General features: G+C 37.2%; 1 protein-coding gene across 1 annotated transcript in view; it reads right to left on the reverse strand.

Moving 5' to 3' along the window:
* Window positions 1–716: 716 nt before the first annotated feature.
* Window positions 717–17153, reverse strand: part of LOC125307901 (E3 ubiquitin-protein ligase rnf213-alpha-like) — a 104156-nt gene continuing 87719 nt past the window's right edge. The window contains exons 43-55 of the mRNA XM_048264032.1: window positions 15330–15512; window positions 14962–15092; window positions 14576–14736; window positions 14177–14362; window positions 13778–13959; window positions 13426–13546; window positions 13240–13337; window positions 6459–6626; window positions 6218–6369; window positions 4280–4370; window positions 1315–1420; window positions 1042–1222; window positions 717–901 (exon numbers count right to left, since the gene is read on the reverse strand). Of these exons, the coding sequence (XP_048119989.1) occupies window positions 717–901; window positions 1042–1222; window positions 1315–1420; window positions 4280–4370; window positions 6218–6369; window positions 6459–6626; window positions 13240–13337; window positions 13426–13546; window positions 13778–13959; window positions 14177–14362; window positions 14576–14736; window positions 14962–15092; window positions 15330–15512 (1945 nt within the window). The remainder of the gene's footprint in view (window positions 902–1041; window positions 1223–1314; window positions 1421–4279; window positions 4371–6217; window positions 6370–6458; window positions 6627–13239; window positions 13338–13425; window positions 13547–13777; window positions 13960–14176; window positions 14363–14575; window positions 14737–14961; window positions 15093–15329; window positions 15513–17153) is intronic.

Consider the following 17153-nt stretch of genomic DNA (forward strand, 5'->3'; position numbering starts at 1 on the left):
CGCTAGTTAGCCAATGCTACCAACACAGTGTTATGGTGCCTCGGGCATCGGCCTAGCCATGCAAATAAATCACTGTTTTACACCATTTACGAGGCTCAAAGTAGCTCCATACTTCATTGGTAGACTTCTGAGGGCCTTGACAATACAGAACTACAACCATGTTAGAGTTAGCTCCACCATGTTTTTTTTAGTTCAACCAATGTACATCTTGACTGATGCCATGTTGCTTGGCAATGGTAAATGAAAAGGCTAAAGATTAGAACTATGTGTTAACGGAGGACGAACAAACAAAAATCTAAATAAACAATAGAAAACACAATTTTGTATATTAAAACTAAATTAGTTGGTAATGGAACTGTTGTATAAAAGCAATATGACACTTGTGGTCATGGGGTTGATAAAATATATCCCCACAGCTGCAATGGCCTTGTACCCTCTGACAATTACAGCCTTGTACCTTTACCAACCCCACTCCCACATGTGTCATATTGCTGAATTGTACAACAGTTAGGTCCAGTGGAACTATTTATTAATTTCTGATTACCAACCCCATTGATATCTCAGGACATTCCCCCACGGTGGTTTTGCAGATAGTAATCACTGCACTTATTGCATTAAATTATCCAACACAAACATTCCATTCATTCAAAGCAAGAAAAAGTGATTTATAACATCACATAAAGAGTAGGGGCATGGCTTTGCCCATATAAATCGTTTTACCCAGATATTGGGTTTTGAATTCCATAGGCATGGTAAATCCAGTTATATTCCAAATATGTACACAACTTTAAGAAACACCTCAGTAGGTAAATCTGTATCCATGGATTGTCTGAATCGGATATGAGCTTGTGCAAACTCTGAAGCAGCTGCTCATTTCCCTTATCGGTTATTACTTGTTCATCTGTGTAATAATAATATGTAAATATGTGTGTGAAATAATAATAATAATGAATTATAACATTATTACATACATACATACATGAACACATACATATTTGTAGTAGAGAAGCTCTTTCTGAGCACAAATGGATATGGACTCACCTTCTGCTAGCACATTGTGTATCACGTCAGAGGCTATTGAAATAGCAAATCTTAATTTTGCAATTGTATGAAGGTCTTCAGCCGTGATGTTATCTGGGCCAGATCTGCTCAACATGCAGGTGCTGAGACACTCTTGTGCCTTTTCGATAAGACACCCTTGGTTCGATGAGTGTATGTGATCCTAAAGAGAGAGCATGATTTCTCATTTTCCATTCACCATTCAAGTACTATGTATCCTGTACAGTACTGTAAGTAATGGCATGAGTGACTGACCTCTATACTGCGCACTATCATGAAGTAGAGTTCCTCAGTGTTGTCCTTGCTGGAGCTTAAAGCTGTGTCTAGGAACCTCTGCAGCTGAGTAGCTGACTCCTCCATTCTGTTAAAGCATTTATTTGACATTTTTATCAAAGGTACATCCTAGTAACTAGTACACCATTATTTTCTATATCAACAGTTCCATTCCATGGGGCGGTGGTAGTGTAGTGGCTAAGGAGCTGGGCTAGCATGCAGTAGCCTGAAATGTTGTGGTGGGTTCAATTCCCGGCCTCCACCACTGTGCCCTTTTGCAAGACACTTGCAAGTTGCCCCAGGGACAATGTAATACCTTGTAATATAGTTGACATATGTAATTCACTAAATGTTTGCTAAATGTAACAGTATCTTATTTTATTATGGTTCTGCAGAATACTGCAGAAAATTCCACTGACGTGAATGGACGGTGCCAACATTTGTAGGTCCAATGTTTTTTCTTTCTTCTCCAATTTGACCGCAAAAAATGTACATGTATGATCGCCAGAGGTGGGAGGGAGTAAGTCACACAAGCAAGTCCAAGTCATTTTTTGTGACAATCAAGCAAGTCAAGTCATTGCTTTGGTCAAGCAAGTGAAGCATAGCCAAATCATACAAATTCATGATGATTTACCCACGTTTTCATTTTAAAATAAGCTACAATAGGCTAGTTATGAACTGCTGGAGTTTTATTTGTAACAAACAAATAGACATTGCATTCATTCAAGCCACATACATCTGAACTGTATAAATAAAATTAAATGTACACGAATAAAAATAAATGTATTTCAAGTAGAGCTATTATAGTTTCAATATGCCTCAAATATTAGGGAAGCTACATCAAATCATGAAAATATAATAAAACAGTTCAAGTTACAACTGTCCTGACCTGTCACATCTTCAGGGACCCAATAATGTTGAACAAGTGAACTAATCACTCAATCAAACGCTGCCGTCGACGTCACTGCCAAACTTTGACAAGCACGACAGCGCAATGGGTTTTTGGAGGGTTAAGGACCGCCAATGCTATATCATATTATGCATAAGCCTAACATGTGAAGTAAGCTACTTTATCTATGCTGATTCCTGGCAGTTAGCTAGGCCTACTGACTGTTGTTACTACTAGGCTGCAACGCATGGAACGGGGACATGTTTAAAAGGGAGGGAGAAAGAAAGGCGCTTACTTTAGGTTACATTGGCAAAATTTTCGCTAGCATATCAAGATTAAACTTAGACAAGAAAATGTTTCACTTTGTCATTTCACACATTTTAACCTAATATCACGTTAATTAAAAAGCATAATAGATTCAAAGCCAACTCTTAACATATAATACCTCAAGTTTGACATTAGGTTTCTAACATGACTAACTTCTGACAGATGAAAATCAACGTGGTGGTGGTTATGTTGCTAATTTGCCCACTTGCAGACTGCTGTTGATTTCTCCTTTGAGTTGTCAGATACATCATCTGTGTAGCCAAACATTGTTATGTTTTGGTATAAATGTAGTCTTCCATATTTGCAAGTTAGCCTACCTCAGTCTGTCTAATTTGATCTGGCACTTGCTGTTGGTCTGTCGCGTCACTTGGTAACAATGACAGGTTCGCTCGCGTGACACATGCAACAGCACCTAAGCAGATTTTCTAAAATCCTAAAGTTAACTCCTTATTATCTATGAAAAAATAAAAAGTCAAGTCATTTCAAGTCATTTGTCTCAAGTCTAAGTCAAGTCTCAAGTCATGAATAGCAAGTCAAAATCAATTCAAGTCTTTTATACATGTTGATCAAGCAAGTCTCAAGTCCTAAAAAATGTGACTCGTGTCCCTCATGTCTGATGATCGCTGCCAATTGCAGCTCAGCGGAAGCATACAGTATGGTGAAGCCATGAAAGGGTAACCAATTATGGTAACACTTTATAATAACTACACACAATTCATCATTTATTAAGCCTTTGTTACTTGTTAGTTAATGGTTTGTTCATCCTTAGTAATTTCTAATTTATCATCAGTAAAACATTTGTTCACACAGTTATAAATAGTTTCTACATAGTAAATAAGCCTATATCTTAAATATGGTTATACTTGTTAATACTTAATAAATGATGCAATAATATGTTGTTGATTAAGTAATATTTCCATTATTTAACAGTTGTTACATACACATGCACTAATGATTAGTTAGGGTGAGGATACATATTTTATAAACCACTTCCTAATACTATAAATAATAATTAACGAATCATTTACGAATGAGTTATAAAGTTTACACTTACATTTATTCATTTAGCCGACACTTTCACCCAAAGCGACTTACACATGTCAATGAAACTAAAGGGCAAGACCACATTGGCAGACGCCGGGGTTTGAACCCCCAACTTTATGGGTTACTGCATGTTAACCCAGCTCCCTGTCCACTACACTACCTCTGCCCAGTGGTATTACAACAGTCAATTCAAAAATATAATATAGATATGCGTGTTTACTATGAACAAACAATTTTTTACTGTGTGTAAACATGATTTACAGTCCTTACTTTAGATAAGCTCACAAAATATCATTAACTAACCACTTGTAACCCCTGAGTTAATCATGAATTATAGTATTAGGAAATGGTTTATAAAATATGTATCCTCACCCTAACTAATCATTAGTGCATGTGTATATTATTGCATAATTTAAGTATTAACAATAATTAATAAACATATTTTAGATTTAGGCTTATTTACTATGAACAAACCATTTATAATTGTTTGAACAAATGCTTTACTGATGATAAATTATGAATGAACAATAAATTACTAATGATGAACAAACCATTAACTAATAAGTAACAAAGGCTTAATAAATGATGAATTGTGTGTAGTTATTATACAGTGTTACCCAAATTATTTATCAAAAATACATATTGTGTGAAAATAACAATTAATGATATTTGATTTGCAGGTTTTACCCGCATCTCAGTAAAATCTTCAGCACAAGAGAATAAGTTGCAGGGTCAGGCTTCAGACACTTCTCTAGTGTGGACTTTTCAGATTTTGTATCTGTAGATAACAACAAATAATAAATAATAAATACATTCTTACACAATTAAAATGGACAAATTTGAATAATGATGAACCAACTGAGTGGGATACTGATAAAAAGATAAAAAAAAATATTAAAAAGAAACTAATAGATCGCTTTATTGTAATTCACATCCACAATGAAAAGTGACTGCATAAACATAAAGTACATTACCCTTCAGAATTATTGGCACCTCTGCTAAAGTTGACTAAAAAACGGTATAAAAAATGATCTGTTGGTGATTTATTGTAATCTCACAATGAAAAAAAATAGGAAAAATCCAACCTTAAAGGGGCGTAATTTATTTATTTTTTTAATAAAACATGTTGCTCACAATTTTTGGCACCCCTGAAAAATGTTATATATAAAAAAAAACCTAACAGAAGCATTTTCCTGTCTAATTTCAACTTATGTAAGTTAATCAGACTGTCTGTGAACTTTCAGAAGTAGTTCACTATGGTATGAAAATAAAGTCACACAGAGGCTAAATCCTTTAGTCATTTTTCAACATCAGAAAGACAAGAGAATACACTAAATTTAAATAACAAGAAAGTGTGTTGACATTCGTAAGTCAGAGAATGTCTATGAAAACTAGGTGCTTTGTTGAAAATGCCTATATTTACAGTTAAAACAATGATTAAAAGGTTCTAATCGTCTGGAAATATGACCAACATGCTTGGACAAAGACCCATGGTTATATGGTTAGCCCCCACATACAGTATGGAAGATGGTAAGATAGGCAAAAAATTCTATAGGAACCACTGTTGGAGAGTTACAGACAAAGGTATCATCTTGGTCACCAAGTCCCCCAAAACATCTTCAAAAGTGACCTCACTGCTAATATATTATTTAGAGGGCATGCCATGTAAAAGCCTGTCCAGTCATTTAATTACCAATGTAAACGGCAGGAGTTACTGAATGGTACAGTGACTTAGTCTAGAAATGTGGTCTATTGTCAGATGAAATGAAAATTGCGCTCTTTGGCTAGAAACATGTTAGGTGTGTTTGGCGTACATAGAAGAATGACTATACTAAAAAGAAACCCATGCCTAATGAGAATTATGGTGGAAGGGCTGTGCTATTGTGGTGTTGTTTTTATTCCCAAAGGCCTTGGGAACCTAATTAAGGTGCACGGTATCATGAACCCCAAGATAAAACCTGAACATTTTCAAAGGAAATCTGTCAATCTCTGCCAAGACACTAAAAGTTAGTCATGATTGGATAATTCATCAGCTCAATAAACTAAAACAAACGTCCAGATCAAAACAAATATGGTTTGCTGAACACAAAATCAAGCTTCGGAGATTGCCATATCAGTCCCCTGATATAAACTCCATAGAAAAACAGTGGGGTGAATCAAAGAGGAGAATGCACAAGTGTGGACCTAGGAATCTGGATGAACTAGGGAGATTTTGTGAAGACGAGTGGTCTTAAATCCCTTACTTTGTTATCTCCAACTTTATGGGGTGTCATAGGAGAATATTACAAACTGTTTTATTGGCAAAGGGAGGCTTAAGAAGGTATTACAAGCAGGGGTGCCAATAATTGTGAGCAACATGTTTTTGTTAAAAAATATTTATTTCTTTATGAAATTTTCTATTTTTTCGAAATAAATTTGCTTTCCATCAAGGTTGGATTTTTCATATTTGTTTTCATTGGGAGATTACAATAAATCACCAACAGATTATTTTTTAAACTGGTTTTTAGTCAACTTTAGCAGAGGTGCCAATACTTCTTGAGGGTACTGTATATCATTCATAATTCACAAGGTGAACAATTGCATTTAGTGAAGTAGATTACACATATACTGATGCATATATGATACCTTCTACAGATGGGCTGCCTCTCACGTAGTTCATCAGCTCTTCAACTATTTTGTCGGTCAGCTTGGCTTTGGTAGGAACAAAGTTCCACATGAACTCAACAAAAAAAGAGCTGCACTTTCTCCTGAATCGGTTCACTTTCAGAAAAGTTTCCCTGGAAACATACATAAAAAAAGATTGAATTAAATGATCATGTTACTCTAATTAAAGCAGCATATTGTAAATTGAAATGTGTCCTCATACTTATCCACAACTCCACACGGTTTGTAATCCATGCTTATCTCTTTCTTGCATTTCCTACAGTTTCTGTCACTGTGTTCCCTCAGGCATGACAGATGAAACATGTGTCCACATTCCACTTTAGCAGTGTTGTCCTCTGTAAATTCTTTATCACAATATGTACAGTTAACCCTGCAAAAACAAAACACATACAGCACACAAGGGAAATACAGTCTGATATTAGCTAATTTTCTGTTTGAGTACTCTTGCTTTAACTGCAGTGCTCATGATGAAGAAAATGCACCACACAGCCTAATTTCACAGTATAAAGGTATGTGTGTAGATATTTAGCATCAGAACCAGGGAGTCAGGATTATGAGGGCTAGTTCAGCACGTTGGCTTCCCAGATGGCCACATGAACACACATGAACACAACACTTCTGCTGCTCTTACATAACTTGCACCACTATGCCACTTTCTTTATTACTTAGGTCAAACAGAACTACCCAAGCCTTTTATTGGCCTGACTTTGCACTAGTACTTTATTGACTGTCTATGCACAATTTCAACCAAATTTTGCTGCTCTTATTTTTCATTATTATATGTGCCCTCTTATTTACTTATTTACTTACTTTTTGTTTTACTTGAATGTTATGTTTGTCTGTGGACTTAAATTGGAAAAATATGTCTTGTCTTCACCGTGGGATAGTGAGAAACGTAATTTCGATCTCTTTGTATGTCTGGAACATGTGAAGAAATTGACAATAAAGCTGACTTTGACTTTGACTTTGACTTTGATGGCCACCACTACAAAAACAAGCCAATCAGGTGCCACATTCCTGATGGACACAACAAATTGTTGTTCATGTAGATTGGTGGTTGAGCTGGCAATTTACTGCTGAGAGAATCAACCAATTCATATGGATGACAATTTGTAGCCATGTAGGGTCGGAGCCATCACTCCGCTTATTACATTACATTACATTACATATGGCTGATGCATGTTAGCTAAAGCGACCTACAACATGGTAAACAGTTTAAAGCTTTTTAAAACAATTCTTCCAACAATTCTAGAACAATGTAAAAGGTAGAGTACCATAAGAAAAGTGCATCAGTGAGGGTTGTTATACAGTTAAGTGTCAGTTCTAGGGACAGGGACTAAATTTTGATGTTGATGTGATAGTGGTGGTGTGCCTTTATCCATGTACAGTAGATGGGTCAATGATGTGACGTCTAGATTTTCTGTCCAACAGCATTTTTTAAGTTCATAAAATGTTTGCATACCTGAAGACACACCATGTATACAGTATGTAGGAGCACTCCGATATTTGTAACCACTTTAACTTTTGAAAAATCCTATTTCATAAAAAAAATCATATCGTATGTCATTTTTCTACGGAGCCCCTAACTCTAAAGTTTAGTTTCATGTGCTCATGTGAAACTGTCATGCGCTCACATGAAAGTTTCATGTGCGCACAAAAGTTTCATGTGCGCATGTGAAACTTTCATGTCATTATGAAAGTTTGTTCCACCCCCCTTAGGGGCTCCGTATTTTTCTCTTATGTAAAGTATTAAAATATCATGTGGTACGACCGTCCCACCATGACTGGTGTTTAGGAAACTTCTTTAAAATGACACTAAATCTATTGAAATTTGTTTTCTGCTCTATCTGGCATATTTTTTCAAGTGTTTTGTAGCTCTGTAGAAAATTACACAGTATTTGTATTTTTATGTCCATACTATTATACAAACAAACTTTGTCCGAGGGTGTTAACTTTATCAAATATCATGTGGTGCAACCATCAAGAAACTGCCATTTTGAGACTTATATTTTCAAATTAAAGGAGAATTCCGGTGTGATATTGACCTAAAGTGTGTTGAAACATGATACAGAGTGTGAACGTATGTCTCATAGCTCATCTCGGCTTGCCCCCTGCACTTAGAAATCTGGCGCTAGTTAGCCGATGCTACCAACACAGTGTTTCGTTATGGTGCCTCGGGCATCAGCCTAGCCATGCAAATAAATCACTGTTTTACACCATATTCGTGAGTAAAAGTAGCTCCACACTATATTGGCCTTGACATTTAAAACGACACATTGAAAACTTTGAAAAAGCACTGGTAGTTTATTTACAAGACGATTTATACAGACAGTACCTTCAGGAAATTTACCGTTCGCCGCCATCTTGAATTTAGTCACGATAATTCCAGCGACGAGTATGAATGAACAGGTATGATAAGAGTTCTTAATAATATGAAGTATTTACATTTCTTCACTTTTTATAAATATTGGCATGATATTGTTGCTCTATACTGTCAGTCACCTTCTAAAATATACTTAGAACCCCTTTTTTCCCTGTAAGTTGTGTAAACTAGCCAGATTGTTTTACCAACTAAAAATATACAAAATTGTGTTTTCTATTGTTTATTTAGATTTTTGTTTGAATAGTTCTAATCTTTAGCCTTTTCATTTACCATTGCCAAACAACGTGGCATCAGTCAAGATGTACATTGGTTGAACTAAAAAAAAACATGGTGGAGCTAACTCTAACATGGTTGTAGTTCTGTATTGTCAAGGCCCTCGGAAGTCTACCAATGAAGTATGGAGCTACTTTGAGCCTCGTAAATGGTGTAAAACAGTGATTTATTTGCATGGCTAAGGCACCATAACAAAACACTGTGTTGGTAGAGATTTCGGAGTGCAGGGGACAAGTCGAGATGGGCTATGAGACATACGTTCACACTCGGTATCATGTTTCAAAACACTTTAGGTCAATATCACACTGGAATTCTCCTTTAAGTATCATCCTGGCTTCAGCTGTTTCCAAACGACCAGAGTTCTATTATAATAAATTGAGAGGATTGGCCAATAGTAGCTCATGTGTTTCTCCTTTCTCTCTCCCAACACACTGCAGTTGTTGTCTGATTAACTGAGAGGTGCTACGATATTATAATCAGCTCCTCACGTCTGATCCGGCCCTTTGACGTTGCACAGCTTAGTTATTGCATTGCGTTAAACAAAACTCACCATTTATTCAAAGCGAAAGAACAACAATTTCATAACATCACATTTGACTGACAAAATGGAGTAAATAAAGTTTAGGTGAATGTTCACTTTAAAATGAAAAACTCAGATCAAGTCAATGATGTGGCCAGCAAACAGTCTGGATCTCAATCTCATTAAGAATTTAAAACCTGATTGATGAAGAATACTGTTCTGCATTAGTTAATTCAAGCTGTCATAAAACCCAGAGGAGGTGCAAAGTACTAATTATGTATCATATATTTTTTCCCCTCAGGATTGAGTGATTCAATTTGTTTTCCCTCTACATGTTCTGGAAAATGAATTTCCTTGCAATTACTGCATTTTTTGTTAATCTATGTTTCAAAAAGCCAGAATGTTCATCTGTTAAATAAAAATCGTTTGGAGGCACATCTGTGATTTGTCTTTTTTCTAAAAAATAAAACAGCTGAATGAACATTTTCCAAGAGTGGTGATTCCATAATTTTTGCCAGCGGTTGTAGTCTAGCCTACACTCTTTCTCAACAGCTTTCTTGCATGAAAGGCTCAGTGTTTCTGGTGGAGCGAGGTGTGTTTGAATCTGCCGCTATTGTTAATGTAATTAGTGCATTGAGAGCCTTTCGTGCAAGTAGCCCATTGGCTTACTGTCAGTACACTTTAGTGCAATACACTGTCTGTATGCTTATTTGCATAGGGGGGAATTCTCCTATGTGCATAAGGGTGCGTAAGTCAAAAAAAGCACATAACTATGCACACTCTACTCTGCGCAAATTCTCCCTTTTGCTTACATCTGTCATTTACGCGTGATAGAGGGAGTTGTGGGTTTTGGGAGGAGCAACCCCAAATTTCCCCCATTACAGTGTCACACAGTGGCATATTTCCCGACATTACCTCATCAATGAGGCTACATTGTTAAATAGTGAAAACACTGTTATCATCACCCACTTTGGATATTGGAGCTTACCGACTGTGCATCTTCAGTTTTAACTTGACGTGAAGTCATAATGCCAGAGCCTACTTTGTTCGAATCTGTCCATTTCTATCCAATTTGACCGAAGCCATCCAAACATTTGCACAGACGTCTGGACAATTGTCGAGCAGCATTTATATTCGCCTGTCTCTGATTAATGTCTAATGGTGGCTGGTATTGTTATGTCACTCTCTTTACTGTATTCGAAACTGCAGGTGTCAGTCTACAGCTTGGTTAGCATAGATAAATTGATAGAGAAGCAGCTGCCATTGAAACTTTCTTTCTCAACAGTGAGTTTTTAAATTATGGATCTACACACCTCAAACACGTCTTGACTCTTTATATACAAACCTCAAAGCAAAAGTGAAATTTTTGTCACACCATTTTACTGTAGGCCTTCGCTATTCAGTTCACCATGCTTACATTTTCAAAATCAAAGACTGGTTTGTGTTCTTTCTGGATTTAAATGGCATTCAGAAGGTCAATGAGAAAGTCCACGTACTACGTTTTCATATCTAAATTAACGAGGTGGTGGATCAGTCTGGTTCTATTTTAAATAAATCACGTTTCTTTCATAAGGCCGCCTTGATTTCGAACTTACGCGCTGTGGGAGCAGAAACGGGAATGGGAGAATCAGGGATTAAAGTGAAAAAAAAATCGTTTGACTGAACTTTTTTCAGGCCATAAGTCATACGTTGTTCATATCTATCTATAGAGATAGCACCCCTTTTGCGGTCACAACCTATTGATTTTTAATGTACAAAAAGATGGCAAAGTAAAGGGAGTATTCGCCTTATTCACACGGCGGCCATTGTTTAAACCAAATCGAGGCTACAGGGTACACTTACTATATAATTAATGCCACCTACAGCTAACATAACAATCCTATGGTTTGTGTACCCTGTAGCCTCGTTTTAGCCGCCAAGGGCCGCCATGTGAATAAGGCGAATTGAGAGTGTTTTTGATTGAGATTGAGTTTTCCTGATGAACAAAACAATATTTCAGTACCATCCCTGACCATTGCTGACTAGCCATTGGTGTTCTTTTCTTCTGAAGCAATATTGTAGAAGGGCTTTAACTTACACTCTTATTTAACCCATTTACTCCTAATATGCCTGCTAAAAACGCCTATAGAATCCTATGGCATTCTAGACTAAATAACCTTATTTCCTGAGGGTTTTCTGAAAGAATACTAAGAATTGTCAACGTCTACCAAAACCTTAATATCTAAGCCTCTGTACACCTAGAAACATGAAATAAAAAGCATGCTGCACTACGCAGCATCCAGCGGGAGAGTCAATGCTGCGCTATGCCACAACAGGTGGGAGATGGAATGTTGTGTTGTGCAGCATCCAGCACAAATGGGTTAATTACTTCAGGCCAAAAATGTTTAAAGGGGAGATTTTTTTCTTTTCTTGTTAATATGCAATTCAACACCAAGTAAAATCTATAAAATCAAGTTTGCAAGACTTCCCATTTCCTCATCAAAGTAACGAATCAGAACATTCGAGATATTGTTCATATTTCCATTTGTTGCCTCATCCGCATTTAATGAAAACGTGGTAATTTTGTCTTCAGCATCAGATTGTATAAGGTTGACAAGAGGTTGCGATATGGTGAGGGACAGGTCGTGTTGCGCTATGAAAGAACATGCGTAGCCTGCTTTCTGAGCACAAAATCGGTCAGCCATAGATAAACGTAGTTTGTAGTTCTCCCCCATTTCCAACAGCCGCCCATCTCCATTTATTTTTTAACTTATGACACCTGTGCCTTCCTTTAGCAACAACGCATCCATGACAGCTAGTGGCCTTGCCAAATAGACGCACACAAATCATGACGCTGTCTGTGCGTCACAAACACGACTGACCCCCTTACTCAACAGTTCGCGATGATGACAGTATTATTATTTTATGTTAACACGCTCAGTCAAAACCTTCCGCAAAACCTACCGCAAATTGTGAAAAACATTGCTGTACATGTCATAACAGACGGGATAATACATTGCATAGGCTACGGTTTATATTCCGTCGCTTTACACATAATATTAGTTGCATTGATTAAAAACTGTAACAATAATAGGTTACATCGTTGTAACGTTACATCTGTTCAAGTCATAGCGACACCCAAAATGAATGACCTCCCCTGACAAGAGTTCGCGATAGTAAGAAATTGTCTACATTGATGCACGAAAAGAACACAGCCTACGCTTCTTCTCCAAATTCGCACATAGAGCTCACAATGCATCATATCCAAAAAAGATAAATTGATTGGCCAACCTCATCAGCTGTCTCGACTGTGTCACTATAATCCAACTTTTAGACCGTTAGTCCTCCAGACGTGTTCTTTTTTTTTTTAAGCAAACGCCCCAGGCCAATGAAACAAGCGTGTAGCTACAACATATACAAAGCGAAACTCATGGCTGACGTATCTTCCTGAGCGGTGACTGATTGGGACACTATTAGGTCTTTAAACATTTACCATCACACACATTAATTCATCGGACCTAATATTTGTAGTTGCCTTAAAAAAAGGAAAAGAAAAGGTGATAGTCACCCCCCCCTCCTAAATATGGTATTTCTAAAATCAAATTGACGGAAATCCATCGTCCGACGGAGAACTTTAATCCTTGGAGAATACGCATAACGCATAACACAGAGGTGCAAAACTGAAGTGCGTAAAAAAGCTTATGTGCGATTTACGCGCGAATGGGAGAATTCCCCCCTAATTGCCTATATCGGAACACCATGGTGGTTTTTATCCCTTTCAAGACTTCATTTAGCTATTATCATCTGAAATGAAGAAATTGTACTCACATGAAAATATTGCAAGCATTCTTTCCACACTTTGTCAGGGCTCCTGTGACCTTCTCAATCACATATTCCATATTCTTTCCATTCTCAGAGTTAAGGTTCTACACAAACAAAAATGGAGGGATATTTTATTTTCTTAATCAAAACAGTCAAAAGCCAAAACAAGTTTTACAAAAACAAACTTCATACCTTCCACATCCAAATGAGATTTCGAACGAGAAGTGTTAAAAGTTTTTTCTCCATGTCTGTCTCATTTTGAAGAAGATGGTCCATGAGAAGATACATAATCCTGGTGCTTTGCCAAAAAAGCCTGCAGAAGAGTAGCACAGTGCAGTTGTCAGGATAGCCACATCATTATAGTACATGTCACATTATTAACAGACAGAAATGGTATATCATTTCTCAAATTCTATATAATTTTGAGACATACTTTTGTAATTTTTCGATCCTCTCTGCATTCAAATCTCTATATCTCAAAATAGATTTCCGCAACACTGGACTCATTTAGTCGAGGCAAGCCTCAATTATATGTTGTGTCTACCTGATTTCTGTGAAGAGTAGCATCCCATTTTCTCCAAGCCTGGTCACCAGGGAGTTTTCAGAAAGCATCACTTCCACTGACATCGACAATGACTTGACTTTCTTTATCCAGTCCTGGCAGTCAGTAAAGTCCTTCATTATGTCTTCCTTTGGCCGGAGGCTTTGAATTGTCCTTTTCAATGCCTAAAAAAGAATTGATAATGAAACAAAAAAATGTGCACTGCTGAAATTCCCTTAATATCATCACATAATCATTTCATATTAAATGTTCTCTCTGAAGAGTTGATTCTTGCATGATGAGAAAGATACTGTAAATTCTATCAATAGCTGGATTTCCATTCAGTTGATGTGCACATTACATTGATGAAAACAAACAAGTAAACACAATCTCTTAAATAACCTCTGTTGCCTCTCCAGCATCCACCAAGTCATTGTCCTGGATATACAAATTGTAGAAATGCTGATGGTTATCCTGCATGTACTGATAGGCAACAAACAGCCAGGGAAGAGAGACATTCTCTGGATCTTTTCCAGTTAACTCATGATAGAGGCGTGGGGTCAGCTCAAGGAGTGTGTTAGAGAAAGACTACAGAAAACACACACACACACACACAAAGACACAGACAGACACAGACAGACACACACACATTAGACAATTATCAAAAAAGGTAATTTAGGTAATAGTTTAGGTAATATGAAATTACACCATTAAAATAATTTGATACCACAAAAAACATTTACCAAAATTTGACCCTGGTGGAAAATTAATGCTAATAGGAGGGGGGGGGGTTACTTTTACCTTGTTTAGGTCATGTGGGTATGCTGTCATCGTCATGTTCACCAGGTCTTCAGAGAATCGGGCAAACAATTCACTGCTTCCCCTGATGTTTTTCACCCAGTCCAGGGGAATGAGCTCTTCAAATTTTTCCAAGTACTCCAGAAGTGGGTAAGGACAGGGACCTAAATCACAAGAAAGATATAGATCTATTGCAGATCTATTGCATACTCTTCGTGATTTGCATTTGTGTCAAATAGCCCAACTGTCTTACAAAGCACTGTACAGTGCTGCATAACATTTCTATCTATGGTGACATTGTAATATAGATGTAAAAATCTCCTGGTGCATTATACTGTACAAAACTCAGCAGTTCCTTGCAGGATACATCATGTAACCATAACACTTACCTTTAAGATTTATTAATTTTGACCAGAGACAATGCAGTCTCTCTTTCAACACCCAGCCAAATGGGAAAAGGCAGGACCTTGACTTATCATTCAGTCTTGTACTTGACACAACACACACCTTTCCTTGAGATCTATACAATGAAATATAAGAATTACTGACTGGAACAGTGTTAACAGCTACAATCAACATTTGAACTACAATTACAATTTTCAACTCAGACATTCTGCAATGCTGGATTGATATCCACAGGCTGACTTCTTGTTTAATGTTCCATAAATGCATAAAGATCTCTAAAACAAACAGGAAAAAATGAAAGAGAAATTATAAGGAAGGATTTGAATAATGTTTAGCACTATAGTATACTGACTGAGTAGCTGGTATATTCAACAGGTCCCACTGATCCTCTTGAAATATCTTTAGCCACAGCTCCACCATCTCAGGAGATGGATCATTGATGAGGTTGTCAAGGTTGTTGTCCCCATCAATGACCGCCAAGATTTGGGCCAAGGCAGATGCCATAGTGTCTTCCAGGTGAACCCATAGCATGTGTCTAAGAAGTGTAAAGTATTAAAAATATTTGAAAGCATCATAAAATATAGAAAAAAAATAGACTTCCAAATGTACAGTAAGTACAGCATAAAAAAGGTTGTGCACATTGAAAAAGGTCTAGATACAAATAACTCCATTAGTGCTTCCAGATTCTACAGAAGCATGCCCGATTTCATGTCATTCTTTATATGCAGCACTGCAACTGATATATTTTACTATCTCATTCAAGCATGAGCCAATATCTTGTGATGGAAAGGCTCCAAGAATATGGAATTTCACATTCTGAATAACTACCATGGTCTTTGTATGCCAGGTTTCGTTAAATTCCTCTGCAACTGGTCTGGGATATTTCAATATTTGCTTGGACCCCGATGATGGCCGCTTTGAACTTATCTTTAGGATAGTAGGATATAATATGTCCATATTCTGTTATAAATGTCGATACTCTACATTTAGTATCAAACATTCTTGTCTTCAACTACTAATTCTACATGTTATATATAAAATATAAAACCCATATCTCCTTTTTTAAGACATCCTAAAATGACTTCAAAATAGCAACATGTGAAAAAAAAAAACTGTTTTGAGATTATGTCAAAAAAAGCCTTTGCACTGTGCTGTCCAGATATCCAACACCGAGCTGGCTGTCTTGTACACAAATACACATGCACACACCAACCCACACACAGGCAGACCCACAAACCCAAATGGGCTAACAGACACACACACACACACACACACACACACACACACACACACACACACACACACACACACACAGAAACACACATAACCCACTTAAGTGTTTGTGTCGATACAGAAAACACCGGTTCCATTTCAATAAAGATTCTAAACTTCAGATAACTGCAATGATTTCTTCTAAAAATACAGTTGACTCTTCGGTAGAACATGTGTTAACGGCACTAATTTTTGTTAACAATGTTAACACCTTATTATCGCATCAACTTTGTTAGCACTAGTATGAACATATCATTGAGAGAAAGATCTCTCCCCATATGTATAAACCTTAGGCATACAAAGCATAGTGATTACTACGGGAGGTGGTAGTGTAGTGGTTAAGGAGCTGGGCTAAAGTGCAGTAGCCTGAAAGTTGTGGGTTCAATTCAAGTCAATCAACCCCATGTTGCTCAGGGAACAATGTAATCCCTTTTTTATATAGTTGACATATGCAAGTCACTTTGGACATTGGTGCTAAATGTAAATGTAAATGTACTATAATCCCCTAGCCTGGAAGCCCCAGTACAAATTTAACCCTGCCCACAAAATGTGAGGTTGGGAAATTCAGTCTGGACTTGTTCCATTGAGAAGCAACCAGAGCAGATTGAACCAACCACATTGATGGACATATGAGCAACGATACCTAGTCTATCACGTCACCTGAGAGTACTTCAGTTGATTTTGTTTACAACAAAAAGCCTGTCGCTAAAGAAACAAGACATTTACAGTGGGCAGTGCTTCGACTTGGCCAGCTTCACTCGCGGTCCGCGTGTGGGATCACGCGGTATCACGCGACTTTAATTTGTATTTTCCCAGTGAGATGCTGCAACAACCCAAACAACCGGTAGATAGCTCAAGTGAGCAGGGTGTCTCGTAAAAAGAAATGGAGCCTGGAAAACCCTAC

The sequence above is a fragment of the Alosa alosa genome, chromosome 15 (assembly GCF_017589495.1).
Source record: "Alosa alosa isolate M-15738 ecotype Scorff River chromosome 15, AALO_Geno_1.1, whole genome shotgun sequence".
Taxonomy (NCBI): Eukaryota; Metazoa; Chordata; class Actinopteri; order Clupeiformes; family Clupeidae; genus Alosa; species Alosa alosa.